The sequence below is a fragment of the Moschus berezovskii genome, chromosome 11 (genome assembly GCF_049115385.1).
Source record: "Moschus berezovskii isolate FMDL1 chromosome 11, NW_MosBer_1.0, whole genome shotgun sequence".
Classification (NCBI taxonomy): Eukaryota; Metazoa; Chordata; class Mammalia; order Artiodactyla; family Moschidae; genus Moschus; species Moschus berezovskii.
In genome coordinates this window covers 94,295,666-94,318,165 of record NC_142470.1, presented here as the reverse complement: position 1 = coordinate 94,318,165, position 22,500 = coordinate 94,295,666, and the positions used below count along the sequence as shown (strand labels likewise).

Here is a 22,500-nt window from a genome sequence, read left to right as displayed (position 1 = left end):
GATCCAACTTGGGTATTCAGGAAGAATCTGGTTCTGCTAACTCAACAGAGGCTGCAAAAGCCATTGGAGAATGAATGCAAGGCCCACTCAGACCAACTCAGAGACTGGGCTGCTTCTGAGGCTCCGACAGAGGATGAATCTGTCCAGTCTCCTTTCACCAGGCGTTGTCCCCCACCAGTATCACACGGGGACTTCCCCAAATTATTCCAGAGGCCATGGAGTTCACTGCTACACACACCTCCAAGGCAGTAACCAGTCCCCACAAAGGGCAACCAGCTGGTGTCCGAAAAGGCTGCAATGTCTTCCAGGGCACCTACGCATCCCCGGTATCAGCACGGCACAGGGTCATCACAGAACATATGTGCTCCATCTCACAAATTCATTTTTTTCCCGCTCCGTTTCCTTAGTACCTCACACCGTGTCTTTAACAAAGAAGGGTCTCAAAAATGCCACTGGTGGACACTAAAGATCAGGCTCTTCCAGAGCTTTATCCATTACCCTTACTTTATGGAAATAATGAAATCAGTGGGTGATAAGTGCATCACACAGCCCTCCTTCCTCTCAGGATGCCCAGCCCAAGCTGCAGCTTTAAGGGGATTCTTGTTATCTTCCTGCAAGTTGGAGGAGGTGCCTCATGGCAGAAGGCGGTGTGGACTCATGGCTTGCCAGCCCAACATACAGGAAAGCTGAGAGACAGCCTAACATCTCAGCCCTCCCTCTGCAGCAGAACTTTCCCCGGCCTGTGGCCCCACCTCCCTGGACTGCAGGGCCCTCATACCAGGGTGGTGAACTTGTCCACGCAGGCATTGCGGATCTTCTCCGGGGTGGCGGGGCTATCTAGCCGGAAGAGCTCCTTCATGTTATTATCTGTGTGCTGAGCTCGAGCCGCACGGATGGCATCCTTGATGGCAAAGAAGATGGAGGCACCCAGAAAGAGGGGCGGCTCCCCGACCGCCTGAGTGGACAAGAGCAGAGCACGGGCGGGGAATCAGGGGAGGGCCCTGCCTCCACAACTGCAGGGCTGGAGACCCCGGTGACCCCAGCCAGCGCTAGGCCACACAGAGCAAGGCAGGAGCTCAAAACTAAACAGGGGCTGAGAACAATCAGTCTAATAAATGATTCCTCCTTGTGGGCACATGTCTTTTAAATTTCACTGTGTGATTTTCTCTGATGACACCATGCGAATATAATGGACCATTAAAAGTTGTATAAAGCATTACATTTTACAGACAAAAAAAAAAAATCTGACCCTTTCCTCATAGCAATAAACCTCAGGGAATAATCTACCTGCAACTCTGTCACCAATATTTACAGTTGCCATAATTATACTTACAAGTTGCTAAAACAGAGGCATCATGAGGAACAGGATAGAAACTATTTTCTAGCAAAGGTGGTTTCATCCCCCAAAGCATAGATCAGAGACTGCCCATATCAGAGTCATCAGGGAGACTTGTTAAAAATGCAGGCCTGGGCTTCCCTGGTGGTCCAGTGGGTAAGAATCCACCCGCCAATGCAGGGGACACAGGTTCCATCCCTGGTCTGGGAAGATCACATATGCTGTGGGGCAACTAAGCCCACGCGGCACAGTCATTGAGCCTGCCCTCTAGAGCCCGGGCCCTGCAGGTAGAGAGCAGCCCCCACTCTCCGCAAGGAGAGAAAGCCCACGCAGAAACCAAGACCCAGGGAAGCCAAATATAAGTTTTTAATGCAGGTTTCAGGACCCTACCCCATACCTACCAAATCAAAATTTCTAAGGGTGAGTCCCATGGAGCTACCTTTTTATCCTGAGCCCCCAGTGACCCGATGCATGCTAAAGTGTGAGAGCCGATGGCAAGGACCACAAGTGTCCCAGGCCCTCCCACCGGAAAGTAAACTGAGATGTGTCTCGTTGATGACAAGTAATTATCTGTCTTCTTTCTTGGACCAGCAACTGTATCAATCAGTTTAATGAATTTTAGTTAACTGTTTTTCATACTTATTGGGGACATGGAGGAAACAGAGGGTAGTTATAACCACCCAGGCATGCTGATCAAGCCTTAAGGTCTAGTGGCGGTCACTGAAGCAGGTAAAAGTGTGTGCACCGGGCAATGGGCTGATCCTCATGAGACGACAGGGGTGCAGGACCTGCGGGAGCATCCCTGGGGCCAAGCCTCAGGGAGGCACACCAGAGGCACGGGTGTAGGTCAGGACTTGACCTCTAAGACTGAACGAAGGCATCCCTATGAGTACACCCCAAAAGCTGGCTTAGATGACAGGGAGGTGGTGTCATCCTCAACCAAATGCCCTATGCACCCAGGCGGGTCTGCTCACCGCCCCCCTCACCCCACCGCCACCCCCGCCGCTCACTGTCCGCCCCAGGCTCGTGTCAGGCCCCTCCCTCTCTCCCGTGCGAGCTTCCTGCAGACCAGCATGGCAGGTGGTTTCCCACAGTACAGACGGGAAGGCAGCACAGACCCAGGGCAACGGTACCTTGGAGGCATAGATGGCCTTCTTGTTGGGGCAGTCGCGAAGCAGGGACACCCTGAACTCCGTGGGGATGCTGCCAAATGCGGGGATCTTGTAGGTGCTGGGGCCGCGGGTGTGTAAGCTCCCCTCGGGGGAGTAGTGTAGCTCCTCCAGGGTGAAGAGGCCCAGGCCCTGGACAAATGCCCCTTCCACCTGTAGGACAGACAGAAACCATGGCTACCCTGCCTCCCGCCCCCCATCCAAAGACAGGTGCTGCTTCCCACAGCAGGCGCCAAGCCCCACCTGCCCAGGGGAACTGGAGAGAAGCTGAAAACAGCCCCCTACTGCTTCCTTCCCTGGCTCCTGCCCCAGCCTGGGATAACCAATCTGGGCCTTTGCCAGCATTGGTGTAGGCAGAGCAAAGCAGGGACACTGAAATCAGTTTCAGAACTTGTCAGTGGCTCCAGGAGGGCTACAGGCAGTGGTAGGCATAATTTCCTATGAAACCCACTTCAGGGCCAATGCAGATGTTCCTTCCTGATGCCACAGGAGAAATGGCACCCCCGAGCTGAGAAGTGAGCTCGTGGGGTAATGGTGGATGAGGGTGTCCCTCAGGAGACCACTACCCCCCGTGTACTGAGAGGGACCACGTGCTTTGGGGCAGTCCCACAAGACAGGTTCAATCTCTGGGTTGCGAAGATCCCCTGGGCATGGCAGCTCATTCCAGTATTCTTGTCTGGAGAATCCCCATGGACAGAGGAGCCTGGCAGGCTACAGTCCACGAGGCTGCAAAGAGTGGGACACAACTGAGCGACTAAGCACACAGCACAAGACAGGACTGTCTTGGTTAGTAGATTCCAGGCTTTTTGAATTCCCAGTCCTGCCTGCCCTCTGGGAGAGGGCGGCCCCTGCTATAAGCTCACAGACCTCTTGAAGGGCACATGCCATGCTCTGCTGGCCCACGTGTCTGCTCTCCCAACCTCACTGCTCAGAATCATGGTATGTGGCACCCTCACAGCTAAACAAGTGTGTTCAGAGGGAGACCAGATGCCGAGCATCTCTGTGTCTGCTATGCCAAGCTCAGTGCCTGCCACAAGAGGGGCTCCCCGCACCGTTGTTCAGTGACTGCAAGAACAGACTTATGACTAAGTTTCTGTATACTCAGTGACTGTCCAGTTTGGGGAAATACAACGAACCTTTCCTACTGCATGTTCAACACGTCGTTCTTGACTCCTCCCTCTGACTACGTTCTACCTGCTCTGCTCACTACTCTCATATTTTCCCAAAGTGACTTTCTTCCAGCCATCCCTTTATTCCTCTCGCTGGAACCCGGGGTGGACTCTTCACCACCTCCGGCTTGGTAGCATTTACTTGCTAGAGTACAACAGCCATCCTCAGTGGAAGAGGAATAAAGAGGGAGAAGATGCCTCTTCCCTGAGACCCCACAGCCTGCACACTGAACCCAGACTCAATTTTTACTCCCCCCGTGCTCCCTCTCAAACTATGCCTGTGTGCGTATGTGTGCGTGCATATATGTGTGTGCATGCATATATGTGTGTGTTTGAACATTCAGTGTTCCCATTGCCCATCATCTTGCTTTCTGCTGTGTGAATGCCCTTTGCAAGTTTATCCATGTGGATTTGTCTTCTGCCTCAGGAATTGGGTGGACTCCCATCCACTAACTCCCACTCTCAGGGAGACTCACTTGGCACCATGCTCAGACCTCCTTAAAAGTAACAGCGGGTGAGACGCTGTGGCCAGGGATCCTAGGAGGCAGTGGGGTACATTAGTGGCCAAGTCCCTCACCACCCTGATCCCCTAGGAGTCTTACTTGTCCAATATCAATGGCAGGGTTCAGACTAGAGCCAACATCCATGACGATGTCTGTGCGGAGGTTCTAGAATGGATAACAAAACAAAAGCAGTTTGAGAAGAAAGAGATGTATGGAATAAAAGATGGGTCATGGCAACCCTTAGGTTATTAAGAGCAACATGAATAGTTCTCTCCCAAGCAGAGAGCTCCAGGCACCCTCAGGCAGCAGTGTGAGTAGGAAGGGCAGGCACCCAGGTTCCTGGGGTTTGAACCTAAGTCCAGGTCAATCACGTAAGGAAGGCACTGACAAATTATATTTCATGGGCTGAACGCAGCCTGTCTCCTGCTTTTGTGGAACTTGTGAGCTCATAATGGTTTTCATGTTTCTAAATGACTGACAGAAATAAAAAGAATATGTTGCGACATGAAAACAATATGAAAATCACATTCCAGGTGCATAAATTACATTTTGTGGGAACACATTCACGCTCATCTCTTTGCATACATTCATATCTATTTTCCTACTACAAAATAGAGTGGAATAACTGAGGCAGAGTCTCTGTGGCCCAGAAAATCTAAAATATTTACTTTTTGGTTCTTTACAGGGAGTCTGCCAAGCCATGATTTAGCACATTGTTTTCCCAACCAGAAAGTTCATTCCTCTGCTCTTTGTATTACAGTTTTAGAGGTTTCTCTTTTCCCCTTTCATACTAATGTTTTGCAAACTTCTCACCTTATGATCCCCTGTCAAGCAGTCAATTTCCACTTCTGAGCAAGCCACCCCATAGGTGAAGTAGTGGAAGGCATTCCCTGAGTTGGTCTCAAAGCTGTAGCCAAGGTTGGGTGTCCTGGGGAGAAGAGAAAATATCGCATATGAATAAGATGGACATGTCCACCCCCTACAACTCATACACATACAAACAGCTTGTCCCATAAAATCTTAAGACCCTAAAGGCTTTATTTTTTATTCAGCTGTTCTTTAATAAGTCCGTTGAGTTCTGAACACTTTGAACCTGTCCGTGAAACCCCTGCACGCCCGAGCATCTTGCCCCTTGTCTCTGCTCCATTTTGCCAATGGCCTTCATATGACTCATTCTGCAGAGCTGAGCGGTGCAGGGTCCCGGCATGCCGGGCTCTATGTGGTAGAAACACAGGTGACAGGTTTGCCTGAGCTCATGGAGGACGTTCAAGTCACGCTCCAAAGGATCTACTGAATTAGAATTCAAGGTCTCAGAACCAAAGTTTCCTTCTGGGCTGGCTCCTGGGCTGTTCATACAAGCCCACCTGGGGCCGCTCACCTTTCTCAAGGTGAAAGGTAACAAGATCAGTAACCCATGCCAACACGGTGCAGCCACCTGGTATTACTCTTCGTCTATGGATCCCTCCTAAGTTTCAACAGATGATTTGAGCAAACGGTTGTTAAAAAAAGCAGATGTTCTTTTTTACATTCTTTTTCTTTTTTTCTATTCCTTTTAAAAAACTTATTAGCAAGTTTATTCTAGCATTTGGTGTTAGGTTTTAGACTTGGTTCATTTCTTTTTTTTAAATTTTAATTGAAGGATAATTGCTTTACAGAATTTTGTTGTTTTCTGCCAAATATCAACATGACTTTTTTTTTCAATCCTGAATATCCTTATACTATGATTCCAATTTTGCATGAGTTACATTGGTTGCGTGAGTGTATTCTCTGTTTATAGCACTCTGTACCTGAGCTATTCTATACCTTACACAGAAAGAATAATGTGAACTGATTTGATAAGAATTTGTATGAAAACAAAACCAATACAGGGCTGAGGGAAAAGGCTTCTCCCAAGAGATGGCCATGTTCTTTGACCTCTAATCTCAAGTTCATCTGGGTGTTCCCTGATAAAACTCCAGTTCTATCAACTCTAACAATGAAATAGGAATTAATAAGAAAATCTTCACTAGTTTGTGTTGTGTAAGTCAAATATTACATAACCAGGGAGCACTGGCAAAACATTGCTTTGCCCTAAAAAATACATGTATATATTTATATTACATATATAGTCTATATATTTATAAATTTTCACACAAGACCTTTTAAAGCAAACATTGAACTATTTTCCACGTCCACTGATCCGTGAAAGAAAAGGTCTTAGTTAGATTTCCCAGAGAAAGCTAAAACATTATGGCTAACAGTAAATATGATAATTTCTTTCCACAGCTTCTAGATCAGACATGCAGGGCCTCCGCTGAAACAGGGTCTCACTGAATTTTCAAGTTGCAGAAGACTCTTTTTTCTAAATCTCATGTTATGTTTCATTCTACATTTTGTCACACGACCAAGTGCTCTAGATCCTCTTCTCACTCTTTTGCAGGAGAGCCTGCTTAAAGCAACCTGATGCATAGCACAAAGTAACACACGTGGGTAGCCCTCAGAACACCAGATGCCCCTGGTTCTTAGAGGAGAACGCTGAGGGGCATGGCTGGTGGTGGGCCCATCATGTCATAAAAGAGGAGACAGGTTCAGAGAGGCACCAGTGACTTCCCAAGTGGAACAGTACACTTTAAGACCAGAACTAGAACAGAGGTCTTTCGATACGATAGCTCATGCTTTTGGCACATAGTTTGGTAAGCTCACGTATTTCAGGGCACCTTCAATACACTGAAGTTAGTGGAAGTCCATTGGAGAGAGAAGCATTATGGTGGACCTGCTCTCTCCTGACCAAAGGCTGACAGAGTGCAGTGCTGGAGGGGCCTGCAGAGGTTAGGATGACAACTCATTGTGAGAGGGGCAAGGTCAGCACCTTCAGTTCAGTTCAGTTCAGTCGCTCAGTCATGTCCGACTCTCCGCGAGCCCATGAATCACAGTATGCCAGGCCTCCCTGTCCATCACCAACTCCCGGAGTTCACTCAAACTCATGTCCATCGAGTCGGTGAGGCCATTCAGCCATCTCATTCTCTATCATCCCCTTCTCCTCGCGCCCCCAACCTTTCCCAGCATCAGAGTCTTTTCCAGTGAGTCAACTCGTTGCATGAGGTGGCCAAAGTATTGGAGTTTCAGCTTTAGCATCAGTCCTTCCAATGAACACCCAGGATTGATCTCCTTTAGAATGAACTGGTTGGATCTCCTTGCAGTCCAAGGGACTCTCAAGAGTCTTCTCCAACAAAAGCATCAATTCTTCAGCGATCAGCTTTCTTCACAGTCCAACTCTCACCTCCATACTTGATCACTGGAAAAACCATAGCCTTGACTAGACGGACCTTTGTTGGCAAAGTTATGTCTCTGCTTTTTAATATGCTATCTAGGTTGGTCATAACTTTCCTTCCAAGGAGTAAGCGTCTTTTAATTTCATGGCTGCAATCAACATCCACAGTGATTTTGGAGCCCCCAAAAATAAAGTCTGACACTGTTTCCACTGTTTCCCCATCTATTTCCCATGAAGTGATGGGACCAGATGCCATGATCTTTGTTTTCTGAATGTTGAGCTTCAAGCCAACCTTTTCACTCTCCTCTTTCACTTTCATCAAGAGGCTTTTGAGTTCCTCTTCACTTTCTGCCATAAGGGTGGTATCATCTGCATATCTGAGGTTATTGATATTTCTCCCGGCAATCTTGATTCCAGCTTGTGCTTCTACCAGCCCAGCATTCCTCATGATGTACTCTGCATATAAGTTAAATAAGCAGGGTGACAATATACAACCTTGACGTACTCCTTTTCCTATTTGGAACTAGTCTGTTGTTCCATGTCCAGTTCTAACTGTTGCTTCCTGACCTGCATACAGGTTTCTCAAGAGGCAGGTCAGGTGGTCTGGTATTCCCATCTCTTTCAGAAGCATGGCCGAGGCACCTTACTTACCTGTAAAACCCAGTGGCAGACAAGCTCACTCTATCCTGGTAGGCAGCCATGACCTGAAGAGAGGGAATGACCATCAGGAAGGGGGAAGCATGGCTTCCAGAAACCCCGGCCCGGCACTAAGCTTTCATGAGCTCCTCCTCCTCACCTGAAAGCTGATCAGCTTTTTTTCAGTAGTGACTCTTGCTTCCACATGGCACCTCCTGCTCTTCACCACCACCCCCTGCACTAGGCCCTGATCATCTGAAGCCTGGAGCACCACAGTAGCCTCTTAACTGGTCTTCCAGCCTCAAGACACCTCCCTCCCTGCCATGTCGCCCAGTCTAGTCAGAGGGGTCACCTTAACACACCACACAGTCCTTGTCACTCACCTGCTCTAGAGCTTTCCATGATTCCGCACTGTGTACTGAGCCATTGAGCAAATGCCTGACAGTAGGGATTCCAGTCTTCTCTCTGGCTTTCAGTAACACACACATCGTCGCTACTCCAACCAAACTCAAGCATTAACTCTCTCCCAATCCTTCTCGTCCCTACACTTCTGCACCCTCGTTTATGTGCTTCCTCTGCTGTATCTGTCCAAATTCCTTTCTTCCCTCAACAATCAGCTCAACTTTGCCTCTTCATCCACCTATCCTGTGATGACTCCCTACTCTGGCCATTACAACAGCAACTCTGTACAGTGTTCATTCCTTATTTAACATGTTAGCCTTGTGTTCTATTAATAAAGTTGTCCACCTCTCAATCCATTCTATCTCTTTAGTCACTGCAGACAGTGACTTCAGCCATGAAATTAAAAGATGCTTGCTCCTTGGAAGAAAGCTATGACAAACCTAGACAGTGTATTAAAAAGCAAAGACATCATTCTACCAACAAAGGTCTGTATAGTCAAAGCTATGGTTTTTCCAGTAGTCATGTACGGATGTGAGAGTTAGACCATAAAGAAGGCTGAGCATCGAAGAACTGATGTTTTTGAACTGTGTGCTGGAGAAGACTCTCACCGAGAGTCCCTTGGACTGCAAGGAGCTCCAACCAGTCACTCCTAAGGGAAATCAATCCTGAAGAGTCACTGGAAGGACTGATGCTGAAACTGAACTCCAATACTTTGGCCACTTGAGCTGACTCATTGGAAAAGACCCTGATGCTGGGAAAGACTGAAGGCAGGAGGAGAAGGGGATAATAGAGGATGAGATAGTTGGATGGCACCACTGACTCAATGGACATGAGTTTGAGCAAACTCCAGGAGACGGTGAAGGACAGGGAAGCCTGGTGTGTTGCAGTTCGTGGGGCTGCAAAGAGTCGGACATGACTTAGCGACCAAACAACTACATGATAAATTTTTAATTTTTTTCTTCCTTCCTTCTTTCCTTTCTTCCTTCTCTCTATTTCAATATTCACAGCTCTAAATTTAATCTGTTGTTGATGTAGCTTGCATCATGATCATTGTCAACTACTAAGCACTTTACTATATAAAAGATGCTATTGAGTCCTTTGCAGACACTGCCTTAATGTTCAGTACAACCCTATAAGATCAGTTCTATTATTATATTCATTTTACAGATGAGAAAACTAAAGTTTACAGAAAGAATTTCTCTAGGATCTTTACTATATGACATCAAATATATACATAGATAGTAGTGGTGGCAGTAATAGCTTGCCTTTTTCAATACAGTACAGACACTAAAGAGCTTTGATGTCTGTCATGTGCCAGTCACACTCTTCTGATAAAACCCTTTTAGAGGCTGACCTGCTTATAAGGAACACTGGACTACATAGCCAGTAGATGAAGACAAAGCCCAGGTCAACAGATTGTAGAGACTGTCGTTGAAAACACTGACATTGCCTTGTAAATCCATGCTAAAACCCACACTACCAAAATCAACCCACATTCATGTGGTATCTGTGAGTGTGGACAGGGAAGGGCAGGGTATGTGAAGCACAACAAGAGGAGTAGGTCTAGGAGAAACAGCTTATTTTCTCTGACTCTTTCGAGGGAGACTGGTACAATCTGAGTTGGTTCACGTGTGGTCACAGTTTATGGGTTACTATTGTATCCAGCCCTTTCATTGCAACATGAGGGGAAGGTCAAGTGGGGCCCCCACTGCATGCCTGCTTGCGGGCAGAGTTGAGTCTCCCACCTGAGAGACACTTCCTTGCAGCTTCCCTCTGAGGGTTTCTGACGTGCAGAACCAAATCTTCTAAACCAGAAATCAGAAAACCGGGCTCATTCCTCTCATGAGTGTTTGTATCACTCCTAAAATCACAGGGATGATATAAATTTGTGGGTAATGTTTTTTAAGTTTCCCAGGTGGCTCAGTGGTAAAGAATCTTTCTGCCAAGCAGGGGACATGGGTTCAATCCCTGGGTCAGGGAGATCCCCTGGAGGAGGTGTGGCAACGCACTCCAGTAGCCTTGCCTGGGAAATCCCATGGACAGAGGAGCCTGGCGGGCTACAGTCCATGGGGTCACAAAGAGTTGGACACGAATGAAGTGACTGAGCATGGACACAATGTCTTTTTCCCTGTTCCCTCACAGACAAGAGTCTCTGTGGACCCAGACTCCAGAGCTGGGTAATGGCGGAGGCTCCTGGGGCAGCCCTCTCAGAAATGGAGGTTTGAAGAAAATGAGACTCTTCAAGACTGCAGATGAATGGGATGTGGGATGAGCTCTGAGGGAAGAATTCTCAGTAAGGCAGGAGTAGCAGTCATCCCCATCTCCTGATGCTCGGGGCAAGGGAACCCCCAATTCCCTCAGGGCTGTCAAGATCTTGGATCAAAAATTCTCAAGTGACTTCCCTCAACTATGAATGTTGTAGAGAAGGGGGCCAGCAAGGCTGAACATTTGCTTCTCCTGTGAAAGCATACAGACACCTCAACTTCTCTTTGCCTTTTGTGACTAGATCCTGACCTCCTCTTCCTGCCCAGGGTCAGGGACACAGCCCTGCTCTTACTTTCTCTTTTGTCTGCAAACTTACCCAGTCTTCCCAGGAGCCATCAGGATTCTTTCTCTTGAAGGGTTCCAACCTTTTCAGGATGGTCTGGCAAGCTTCCTAAAGAAGACAGCCCACATGGCAGACACATCAGTCCTCTGCATTCCCCAACTCAAGCAAAACCCTGTGGTTCTCCAAGCATTGCTGTGCCCAGAGTGCTGCTCAGACAGCCGTGCCACCCTCTCAGGAATGTTCCAGGCGCAGGGTAGGAGCCACTGGCCTTGTGTGGAGAGCACTTTACGACTCAGTCCTGAAGTTGACAAGAGCGGGAAACACTGAAGGATCCCTAGGGAGGTGCCTTCTCCCTTCAAACTCCTTTGTCTGATGACGTTACCCACCTTGGGGTAGGCGGAAGCAAGGGGTCTGACCTGGCTGACCCCCAGTCAGAGTTCAATTTTGATCCACTGTCTCCTGTTCGGTTCTACCACTAGGGTGTGTGTCCTCCCAGAATCCCCTGCATTCCTCCAACTCCCCTCGCCCACCACGCTCATCCTTCCAGGCCTTGATGGAAGCGGTAATGGTTCCTGGGCCCTTCTTTTAGCTTGGTGTCCTCCTGCTGAAGCGAACCAGAGGCATGGCCACCGCCAAAAGCCCACAAGGGAGCCACTGCAGCTCCTACCCAGGGACTGTCCCCACCCCCTGCCTTGGGCTGGCCCTCAGCCCCCAAGGCTCCTTACATAGATGGCCTGTCCATAGATGTCAGTACTGACAGAGGCGGCTGTTGGAGAGGAGTTGGGCACGGTGTTAGTGCTCGTCTCGCTGATATAGATCTTAGAGGTGGGGATCTTCAGAGCTCTGCTGGCCACCTGCGAACAGAGAGGACACTACCTTCCAGGGAAGGGCCTGGCAGGGCTTGGCTGCCTTCTACCCAAGGTGGGATTCAGATTCACTCTTTACAGGCAAGAAAATAATTTCATAAACCACAATTCTACTGAGACTGGGATGTTCTCACATCAGTCTGAATCTGAAGTGACACTTTATGGAGTGGTTTGGTTGGATTCACAATATTCATAAACCTGATGGTGATGAACGATGCTTTTTTAAAACTAACCCTGGCTTTAAAAAAGATTCAGCTTGGCCAGTGCCCACAAGCCAAGCATGTGTGACAACTCTAATCCAACTCCACTGAGAGGAGTCTCACATGTGTGAGGAAAGCCAGTTACCTTTAACACACACTTTACATACAGGCACAGAGTCCTTGAGTGCTGGTGATGGAAGTGACCCAAATCATCACCAACACCTTTGCATAGATGGGGAAACTGAGGCCAAGAGGAGGAGCAGGCTTGCCCAAGGTCACATGTAAATAAGCAGCTGGGCAAGGGCCAGAACCTGGGCCTGCCTCTGCTTCTGGTATGCGGCACTGCTCACTTTTTCACAGCATCTCACCTCACCCAGACATCACGGTGCTGGGGAGGATGCTCACCATCTCCAGACTGCTCACCTGGACCATCTTGGTGTGAAGGCCTTGGCCCATCTCTGTGCCCCCATGGCTCACCAGAACGGAGCCATCTGTGTATACGTGGATCAGAGCTCCTGCCTAAGGGAAGAGAAGAATGCCAAACACAAAATTCAGCAAATCCTAACTCAGTTTAAGGCCCGGGACCAAAAGTACTGGAGCCCAGGAAAAAGAAAACCAGCAGTAGCATTTTGAATAGAAACCTCAAACAAACAAAAAAAAATAAAAGTAGTATACATCTCATGATTTAATAATATAGACCTTCAGGAGTTTGCAAAACTTTTAAAAAAACACATCTCTCTGTCACCCGGCCTCAAAGGGAGGGCAGTCATATATGTTTGTCCCGCTTCTCTAGACAAAGAGATGGGATCAGAAAGGCAGAGCAGCTGTCCATAGTCCAACAGTCAGGAAGATAATAGCTAGGCACTGACCCCAGGTCAAATAGTTCAATTTCATTTAAACAGTAGAGTTCCTCTGGTCAGGCCCGCTCTCATGACAATGTGTTCTTGTTGTGTCGTGCTCAGTCATGTCTGACTCTTTGAAGCCCAATGGACTGTAGCCTGCCAGGCTCCTCTGTCCATGGAATCTTCCAGACAAGAACACTGGAGTGGGTTGCCATTTCCTACTACAGGGGATCTTCCCCGATCCAGGGATCGAATCTGCATCGCTTGTGTCTCCTGCATTGGCAGGCAGATTCATTATCACTGTGCCACTTGGGAAGTCTTGTGACACTGCAAACAGAGGGGAATGGGACCCCAGGGCAGTGAAGATGGACAAAATTATACAAAGCAATTACCTGATTTAGAAAAGGAATTGTGAAGCTTATTCCAAATTTGGTAGGAATTATGCACAATCCTCTCTTTTTCCAACAATTCTCCCTAGAGAAAAGAAAAAAAAAAATCTCACAGTAACTTCCCCACCATATTCACGTTAGATTGGACATGTTTTATGCAATATCTTTGTAAAATTGGAACAAGGTGTCCTTGGAAGTGCCTACTCATAACTGAGTGGTGCTTCGATTGGGCAGACAAAGTGAGAACAGTGGGCATTTGGGTTCTGGATCCTCCAGTGGAGCTGGAACAAGGCTCACCCTTGAAAGTCTCGACCTTAAAGAGTCATCACTCTGCTTCCCTGAGAGGGATCAGGATTGGGTCAGAGTGCTCTGGTGGTCTTAGACTGTGACAGCGCCAGGAAAGAACTGTGGTTTGTTGCTGATAATACTTCCTCTGTGCTGTATATTTGTTTATCCGAGTAACTCTGTGAGAGACGAGGCCAGCACAATTATCCCCACTCTGCAGATGACAAAGCTGAGACCCAAGGAAATGGAGTGACTACCAAGGTCACATTTATAGATTGGTGTCAGAGGCAGGCACGTAACTATGGTGTTCTTAGACCCAGGCCAAAGCATCGTCTGCCCAGAAGACAGACAAACGTGCAAATGTGTGAAGATGGACCACACTGCTATGATCCTGAGTGCTGTGACCCGGGGGCCCCTGGGCTGCAGAACATTTCAGGATCTCAAAGAGATGGCCATGGATGAGTCAGCAAACGCAGCAGCCTTCTCAGTTATCTAGTAAGTTATTATTATTTTGAGTTCAGCGAAAAGGCTATAAATCTGAAACCCTAGAGAACCCCAGAACGTCAGGCTCCTCCCCCGCGGCGCTTACTTGTTGAACTTGTCGACCTCACTCTTCCGAGCGTGATACTGAGAGCTCTTCAGGCACTCATCCCAGCACCTGGGCACGCTGAACCCCTCAAGCCGCTGGTTGAAGTGGGTCAGGTCCCCTTCTCTGTACAGGTTCTTGCGCCGCACCTTCCCAAGCAGAGACACCAGGGGGCGTAACCGGAAGTGGAGCTTCCCGCCCCTGCCCGGCGCCGGCGCACCCTCTACCCCGCCGGAGGCGTCCAAAAGCCAGAGTAGGCTGAGCCCCTCTGGCTTGTTGCTCCGAATTCCCGGCGTACCTCCTCTGCAGGCAGCCCACAGGTCACTGCGACGTCGCTCATCCAGCTCTCGGCAATGAACAGGGCCTGGGGCCCCCCAAAGCCCCGGAAGGCCGTGTTGGAGGGCAGGTTGGTCTTGCATAGCCGCCCGGCGCCCCGGATGTTGGGGATTTTATAGCAGTTGTCCATGTGGAACAGAGCTCGTTCCATTATCTGAAGCACACACAAGAAACCAAATTGGGAGAGCACAGTGCATGGATCTCACTGGCTCCTCAAAAACGGAGGCGGGCTTCCAAGGTCTGCACCCGTGCCAGCCCCGCGTCAACCACTCTTGTTTGGGCCCACAGTATTTTTTCCTGTGATATCACAACGGCCTCCTCAGTGCGCTCCTGGCCTGCGTCTCTTCCCCTAATCTGTGCTTCATACCAAAAGGTCAGATCATAGCAAGTCAAGCACGCGCTTCAAAGTGCCACTTGTTAACACCGGAATAAAGTCTGCATGTCTTTAAGTGTGGGATTCAGGACACTTTCTGGACTTTCCCCGGTTTCTCTTTTATCCTCTTTTCTGATAGCCTCTCGCCTTAACGCCCCTCCCCACCATATCCACCTGCTAAAATCCCCATTATGGCTCCCACATGAGGAAGCCCCTCCCAGATCCTCTGGTTGGAATTGATCCTCTGGTTGCCTCTTTTAAAAAGTTGGTGATTTTATTCCCATTAAACTTGTACTACAAATAGTTCTAAGAATCTAATACTTCCATAAGTCATGTAATGCAAACCAGCAGTCCCTCCACGCTCCTTCCACTCCCCAGAAGCAACCACTTACTCTGTCAGTCGTTTACATTGTCTTCCACGTCTCTAAGTAATGTGTTTACATTTCCGCTTCTTGACTTGTTCAGTTTTAGACTTTTATACTGTTTTCCTATCATGGGAAAGGAGGATTTAGTCCTCCCTCCCCCACCCCCGCCCCAACCGGCTTTCTCTTTGTACCCACCGGCCTCCTGTCTCCCACCATCCCTATATGGGTATATACTGAACTGATTAACAGTCCGTTTAATAATTCTGTAAAGATCACTTACAGTTGAACCCTGGAGTTATGTTAGAATTACTTCTCTCTTTATTGATAATATTTCCCCCTTGGAGCTAATAATTATTTTTACTTTTTACATTGGCTTTGTTTTCTATGCACATATTTCTAAAAAACTGTTTTCAATATGTTTAAACATATTTGATTTTCTATCAGTCTCATCTTTTTGAAGACATTGTTTATGGGGCCTTCTGACCAACTTTCATTGCGTCTGTGGTGGTGCTTCCCTGGTGGCTCAGATGGTAAAGAGTCTGCCTGCAGTGCAGGAGACCCGGGTTTGATCCCTGGGTTGGGAAGATCCCCTGGAGAAGGAAATGGCAACCCACTCCAGTACTCTTGCCTCGAGAACTCCATGGACAGAAGAGCCTGGCGGGCTACAGTCTGATGTGTCTGTTCAGCTGTCACTCACGGGTTTTCCCCTCACATTCATCCCAATGACTCCCTATGCCTCACTCCACACTGCATTTCCTCTTTCTAGATTCCATGTCTTCCCCTCTCTTAGCTTTGCACCTTTATATTATTGGGGTACAACCTTCAATATCTTTCCAAAATGAGTATATAGAGAGGTGCATTTTTGAGAACGTGTGTGTCTGAAATGTCTTTATTCTGCTTTCACCTTTAATTCATGATTTGGTTGTATATAGAATTCCAGGTTGGAAATAAATTTCTCGTTTACCCTCAGCATTTTGAAAGCATTAGCTTGCCAGTATTGAGAAATCTAATCAATACCTTTCCAATTCTTGGAATGAGTCCTGGTTTTGTCCTCCCTGAAAATTGTGAAATCTCCTTTGTCCCCAGGTTTTTGAAATTTCACAATAATGCAAATTAGCATAAGTCTATTTTCTTTTTTTTTAATTTTAAAAAATATTTTTAAAAATTATTTATTTACTTTATTGGAAGATAATTACTTTACAATATTGTGATAGTTTTTGCCATACATCAACATGAATCGGTCAAACTGATGCAACCACTATGGCAAACAGTATGAAGATTTCTTAAGAACTAGGAATAGAACTTCCATGAGTCTATTTTCCTTTATTGTGCTGGTTCCTGGATGGGCTCTCTTAATCTCAAAATGTATGCCCACCAGTTTGGGGAAATTTCTTGAATTCCTTCTTAACAGTTTTCCTCCTCACTCTTTTTTCTATTCTTTCTTTCTGAAGCTTCTATTATTTGGCTCTCCTGGATGGGTCCTCAGATTTTCTTGTTTTTTCTCTACTATTTTCCCCATTGTTTCCTCCTTTTTAAGAGAGTGTCTCCAGTTTCTTTCAACCCTTCTGCTTTCACAGTTTTAATTCACAAGACTTCATTTTTATTCTTGGACTGCTCAATTTTAATAGCATTCTGTTCTTTCTTTAAAGTGTAGTGACTCATCTCTTTGATGAGCTAAGTGATAGCTTTTATTTGTTTGTTTCATTTTGGCTTTAGTTTACTTCCCCATTTATAGTCTGTCTCCCACAGGTTGCTTTTCACTCTTAGTCATCCTAGATGATTTTTATGTGTCTCAATTCCATTTTTTGCTGTTCCCTAGTACTTTGTCAATTGTACTTCTGTTTCATTTTGTCTTTTATTATCTGTCTCCACCATATTGTAACCTTCTTGAGGGTGGAAACAATGTCATATTCTTTATGTCACCACCCTAGGAGTTCAATAAATATTTGCTGGATTGAATTTTAACACTTGTAAAATCTTTGGGGATAAGTCCTGTATCTTTATCAACCTGATTTTCCTATAACATCAAGAAGCAAGTTTTATAGTTAGTAAGACTGCTATAAATGTTTTATTTTCTGAATAGTTCCTTGCCCTAGATCTGAAGTATAAAGCTTCCAAATTGAGCCAATTAAAATGAGAAGCCCTTAGCATGTCCAAAGTGGGAATAATAGAGAACTTCTGTTTTTCTGAAATTTCTTTTTTACAGGAATCTATACATATATAACTCATATAGTCATAAAGTTAAGATTTAAAAAACTTAAAGATAGTACCATCAAGGTAACTATGTTAATTTTCAAAATGACAAAAATCTGTGTCATATGAGAAGAGTCAAAGCAGCATTGTCCATAAAAACTAAAGAGTTGACACATATACACCCAGGGCAGATTCATGTCAATGTATGGCAAAACAAACACAACAATGTAAAGTAATTAGCTTCCAATTAAAAAAAAAAAAACTAAAGAGTTGAAAAAGCCCAATTGTCCATCTAGTGGTGAATGGGAAACAAAATATGGTCCTTTCATACAATGGAATATTCTTCATCAATAAAAAGGCATGAAGGAATGATCCATGCTATAACATGGACCTCCCAGTCACCCCAGGATGCAGGGCCAGGTCTGACATACACTGTGAGAGAGGTCCTGGCTGTTCCCGGCATTGCTGTAGTGATCCACCTCCAGAGCCACAATCTTCCCTGTCTTCATGAAGCCAACCTGGTAAAAAGGAGAGTGAGCTCTCAATAGTTCCCTTCCTTTGTCTGTCTCTAACCATCTCCTCCCACTTAAGCTACCTGGAAAAAACAGAAAGAATAAGACATCACCCCATGAAATAAAGGAGAACTTAAGAGATCCGCAGACTTCACAGGTAAAGAAGAAAGGAACTAACATCTCCCACCGATGGACCCTTCTCCCTCCACTCGTCCTTCTTCCTCTCTGCTCCTGGCTTCTATTCTACCAGCAGAAGTGAGGAGGTAGAAAAGAGAACACTGGTCATGACAGGTCAGGGAGGGGAATGTTGGGAAGAGAAGCTAGGAGAGAAACCAGAGACCCCCTCATAGCTTTTGGGCAGCAGACAGCAAAAGTTACCCTTTGCACAAGCATGAACGTGCTTTCACATCCCCAACCTCATGTGAACTAGCCAAACAAACCTGACAGGCCATTTCATGAGCAAGGAACCTGAAACCTCCAAAGACCAAGTTACTTGCTTGGAGCCCATACGAATTTGGGAATGAGAAAAACGGTTTCTTTTGGTAAGTTAAGTCATGGAATGAAGTCAGAAGAGGCCAAAGAGGAGCTCTTCGAAGCCAGCTTGTGCAGACAGAGGCCTCCCAGGATTATAGCACATTAACATTAGACCACTTTGCAGAATGGAGTTACCCCAGGTCTGCGGATAAATTGCATTTGAGCCTGAGTGGACAAAGACAAGATTTGGACCACAGCAATTTCACAGAAGTCGCGCATAGCAACCTGGGGCATCTTCTGGGAGCTGGCCTGCATTGCCCTCCTATGTTGCTGTTGGCTGATTTGAATTTCTCTCCTTGCTGTCTCTTCTTTGAACGTCTATAGCTTATCATGACAAAAGTCAGAGTATATCCCAGGATCCCTGACTCTTCATCCCCAGTTTCCTAAGCAGATGACACACCCGGCACAACCCCTGACATCTAGAACCTTGTATCTGGCCAAGAAGGGGTGTCTGCCGCCAGTTATCAGCATGTCCTCATCACGATCCAGCATGCAGCGCACCGGGTGTCCGGTCCTGGGGGAGACACCAGAGGGTGAGAAATCTCTACAACAGCCGAGCCCGCTGAGTCTCAGAGATAAAAACCTCAAGGAAGCCTTCTTTCTCCACCAGGACACTGTGCTGGACAAGGTAGAGGTATACGGGTGTGGGTTATGGGGTGTGGGCTGTGTCCTTGCCATCAGGGTACTCACAGCTGGATAGAGGAGATAAGACATGGACACAATGAGCCAGGTGATATTGCCTTCACCCCTATACTCAAGAGTTCTATAAACAGAGGGCTGTGCAAATTCCAAGCAAAAGGTAACTACTTCCCAACAAAGGAAACCCAGGAAGTCTTCCCAGCAGAGGCAGCCTTATTTTTCCCCCCAAAGCCCATTGGAACTCACTTGTATGCAGCCAGGGCCACAGCCACAGACACCAGGGTGCTCCGGGTTTCCTTCCCTCCAAACCCTCCTCCCATTCTCTTCACTCGGACCAAAATCCGGTTTACTGGAACCCCCAACATTTTTGCAACAAAGGACTGTGGGCAAAAGAACAAAATACTCCCAGTGAATGCATCACCAGGACTTTCTTCCTGCTTGACCCAGAGCCTACCTGACACACAGAAGCCTAATTATTGCTGTGAATTCTGAAATTTCTTGATTCAAGAATCCCCCTCCTGTCCCAGGGCACCCCTTGGGTAGTGGTGCCAGGGTCCAGCACACATCAATTCCTGCACGCTGAGTTCACATACTTGTTTACTTGTTTTAATCAGAGGGGTGAGCAGCTGTTCACAGTATACCTTCAGAGTCAAAACTCATTCCATTTAGCCAAGAACTGGTGGGTCATGAGGGTAAGACCAGTTGCCAGAAACACTGGCAACCACTGTCATGTTACACACAATAGAGAAATGAGGACTAGCTGAGCCACCACAGATCATCTCAGGGTCCCTGTGGCTCTCACTGAGCTCAACTCCTTCATTTAACAGATGAGGAAACTGAGGTCAGATATGATCTGACCAAAGCAATACAGCACTGGAATGACAAAAGCTAACACTTTCTAGGCTCTGTCCAAGTTTTAAAACTCATCTAACCATTACAACACCCATGCCAGGCCCTATTTTATAGATGAAATTGAAAGTGAAGTTGCTCAGTCCTGTCCAACTCTTTGTGGGCCCATGGACTGTAGCCTACCAGGCTCCTCTGTCCATGGGATTTTCCAGGCAAGAGTACTGGAATGGGTTGCCATTTCCTTCTCAGGGGATCTTCCTGACCTAGGGACCGAACCCTGGTCTCCCCCATTGTAGGCAGACGCTTTTACCATCTGACCCACCAGGGAAGTCCCTTTTATAGATGAGAAAGGTTATATAACAGGTTCAGTCGTACCAACTTGTTGGAGACAGGGCCTGGCTTCAGACTACCACCCTCATGTCCCCTCCTGGACCAGCCCACGTCTCCCTCTCCCCTGGTCTCTTGTTGACCTGCTGGATTCCTACCTGGGTTTTCATGGCATTCTGTGTGGACGCAAAGAGCTCCATCTCCCCTGCCTCGCCTTTTGGGACAGCAATGGTGCAGTGAGTCTCTAGATAGAAGTGCTCTTGGCCACCAATGTACAGCTCACCTGGGGAAGCAACAACACTCCCCACAGTGAACCCAGTGCTGCAGACGTAGTGAGTTTGCTTAAGGAGAGAATGTACTTGTCCAGGGCCCTGGGCAGTACCAACGATCCATAGGTAACCTTTCAGTCCCCTAACCAGGATGGGAAAGAGTCTCAAAGTCTTAGCTGTCCGGCAGCCAAACCCCAACAAAGAAACCAGGACAACACTGAAGTACATCATGTGTGAAGCTTTCGTCTCACTGCAGCCAGTGGAAATCAAAGATTTTTAAACTACCACTGTAAACCTTTTTAAAAAATAGAAAAGGAGTTAATGAATGTGATTGAGAAGCTGAAAATAAACTGCATCTTCCAGAGCTGAGGCTGTCAGGCCAATTGGAGAGTTGGCTTACTAGTTACAGCAATGCACAGAAACCGATGTAAAAAACAAGCCCCAGAGGGGTCTGATCAGTAGCCTTGCCCTAGGATGTGAGCTCTAGACCTAATTGCACAGTGGGAGAGGGAGGAGGTGGGGAGACGAGAGAGCACTAGCTGTCAGTGAGTGAGGACTGTCTTCATGCAGATGGGGAGGACGAGGATTCTGTGCAGCTGGAAGCCTGGTGGACCCAAGGCTGGCCAGATATCTGTGTCTCTTATCTTCTCTAGACAGTCTTCCAACTCTAATATCCATCTCTCCAGAATTACTTAGGTATGTCCAGTCTAGAGACAGGAGAGTGGAGACTAAGATGCTGATGTTCCTTCTTTCCCAGCCACCTGTCTAGTATTTTTTACAAACATCAAAGAGACTCTTCTGTTAAGAAATGTCAGGAAATCACTTCCTTGCTGCAGGGCTCCGGTACATCTCTTAAATTTCATTCAGAAACCAGGGCCACCCCATTCCCACCATTGCATGGTGTAGCTATACCTGAAACCACATTATCTGCTTCTGAAAACCCCTTCTTGAGGTCTCCTTTCTCAATCTTCAGCTCAGATCCATAAAATGAATTATTTTTTATAGCATCCTGAGGATTAAAAAGAAGTTTCAATGACTTCACTTTAAAGGATGGGAGGTGATTTTAAGGGGCTGGGGAAAAGAAGCTCTTGAATGATTACTTCTTTCTCCTCACATAAATCACACAGACATCTCTATGAGTATTTTACACACATTAAAACTAAGCTGTTGTAGCCCAGGGTGTCCTATTTATCTGTTTCCTCAGATATAGACACACAACCCTGGTTCTTGGGGAAAAGCAAAGAACCTCTCAAGAAACCAGTTGAAATTGAAATTGGAAAGGAAGAACTCAGTTTGGCCATTAGTGGACTGAGTCTAGGATCACGATGGGGGAGGATTCACAGGATCACATAATCACAGGACTGGAGGAGATGTAAAAGCCTATCTGGGAAAATCCCACCTGCACCTCGCATCTCCTCTAGAGGATCTTAATAAAGGTGCCTCGAGGAACAGGAAGCGCTCCCCTCTCCAGCCAGCCCATCCCCCAGTTACCTCAATCGTGATAATGGCAGGAAGATCCTCGTAGGTGACTTTCACCCCATGGGCAGCTCTCTGTGCATGTTCTGGGGTGTCAGCAACCACAGCACCAATGATGTGCCCAACACAAGTCACCTAGGAGCAGAGTCAGACCGTTAACCGTTAAAGAACACAGCACATTCCTCATGAAGCAAATCATTTTGGATTGTTTAAAACAGCAAAGGAAGTCCCACCCCCATAGTTTTCTAAGGTACATTTAAGGAATGTCCTGGGACTGTTTCATGTTCTTATCCTACTACTGGGGGCTATATGCTTCTTCCCAAGTGTTTAGAATCAGCAGAATTGGAGTAGGACTTGGAGAGAACTAGTCTCAGAATGGCAAACTTGATTCATCTCCAGGGCCAGTTCTGAGTGCAACCTGTTGAGAAGCTGCTCAGGATAAAGCG

The 22,500-nt window shown here is 47.0% G+C and overlaps 1 protein-coding gene across 6 annotated transcripts in view; it reads right to left on the bottom strand.

Moving 5' to 3' along the window:
* The window catches only part of XDH (xanthine dehydrogenase), a 64,706-nt gene that overhangs the window by 1,325 nt on the left and 40,881 nt on the right, over window positions 1-22,500 (bottom strand). For 5 of the 6 annotated variants that reach the window (XM_055400376.2, XM_055400378.2, XM_055400377.2 and 2 more), the window contains 17 exons: window positions 22,070-22,189; window positions 21,491-21,587; window positions 20,468-20,592; window positions 19,380-19,513; window positions 18,921-19,008; window positions 17,880-17,966; window positions 14,480-14,671; window positions 14,185-14,330; window positions 13,314-13,395; window positions 12,503-12,598; window positions 11,739-11,867; window positions 11,047-11,121; window positions 8,079-8,131; window positions 4,991-5,105; window positions 4,277-4,342; window positions 2,470-2,658; window positions 779-955 (listed from right to left, as the gene is read on the bottom strand). In XM_055400376.2, coding sequence (XP_055256351.2) covers window positions 779-955; window positions 2,470-2,658; window positions 4,277-4,342; window positions 4,991-5,105; window positions 8,079-8,131; window positions 11,047-11,121; window positions 11,739-11,867; window positions 12,503-12,598; window positions 13,314-13,395; window positions 14,185-14,330; window positions 14,480-14,671; window positions 17,880-17,966; window positions 18,921-19,008; window positions 19,380-19,513; window positions 20,468-20,592; window positions 21,491-21,587; window positions 22,070-22,189 — 1,971 coding nt within the window. Of the gene's footprint in view, window positions 1-778; window positions 956-2,469; window positions 2,659-4,276; window positions 4,343-4,990; window positions 5,106-8,078; window positions 8,132-11,046; window positions 11,122-11,738; window positions 11,868-12,502; window positions 12,599-13,313; window positions 13,396-14,184; window positions 14,331-14,479; window positions 14,672-17,879; window positions 17,967-18,920; window positions 19,009-19,379; window positions 19,514-20,467; window positions 20,593-21,490; window positions 21,588-22,069; window positions 22,190-22,500 lie in introns of those variants that run through there. The other variant, XR_008682490.2, reaches the window with a different exon arrangement.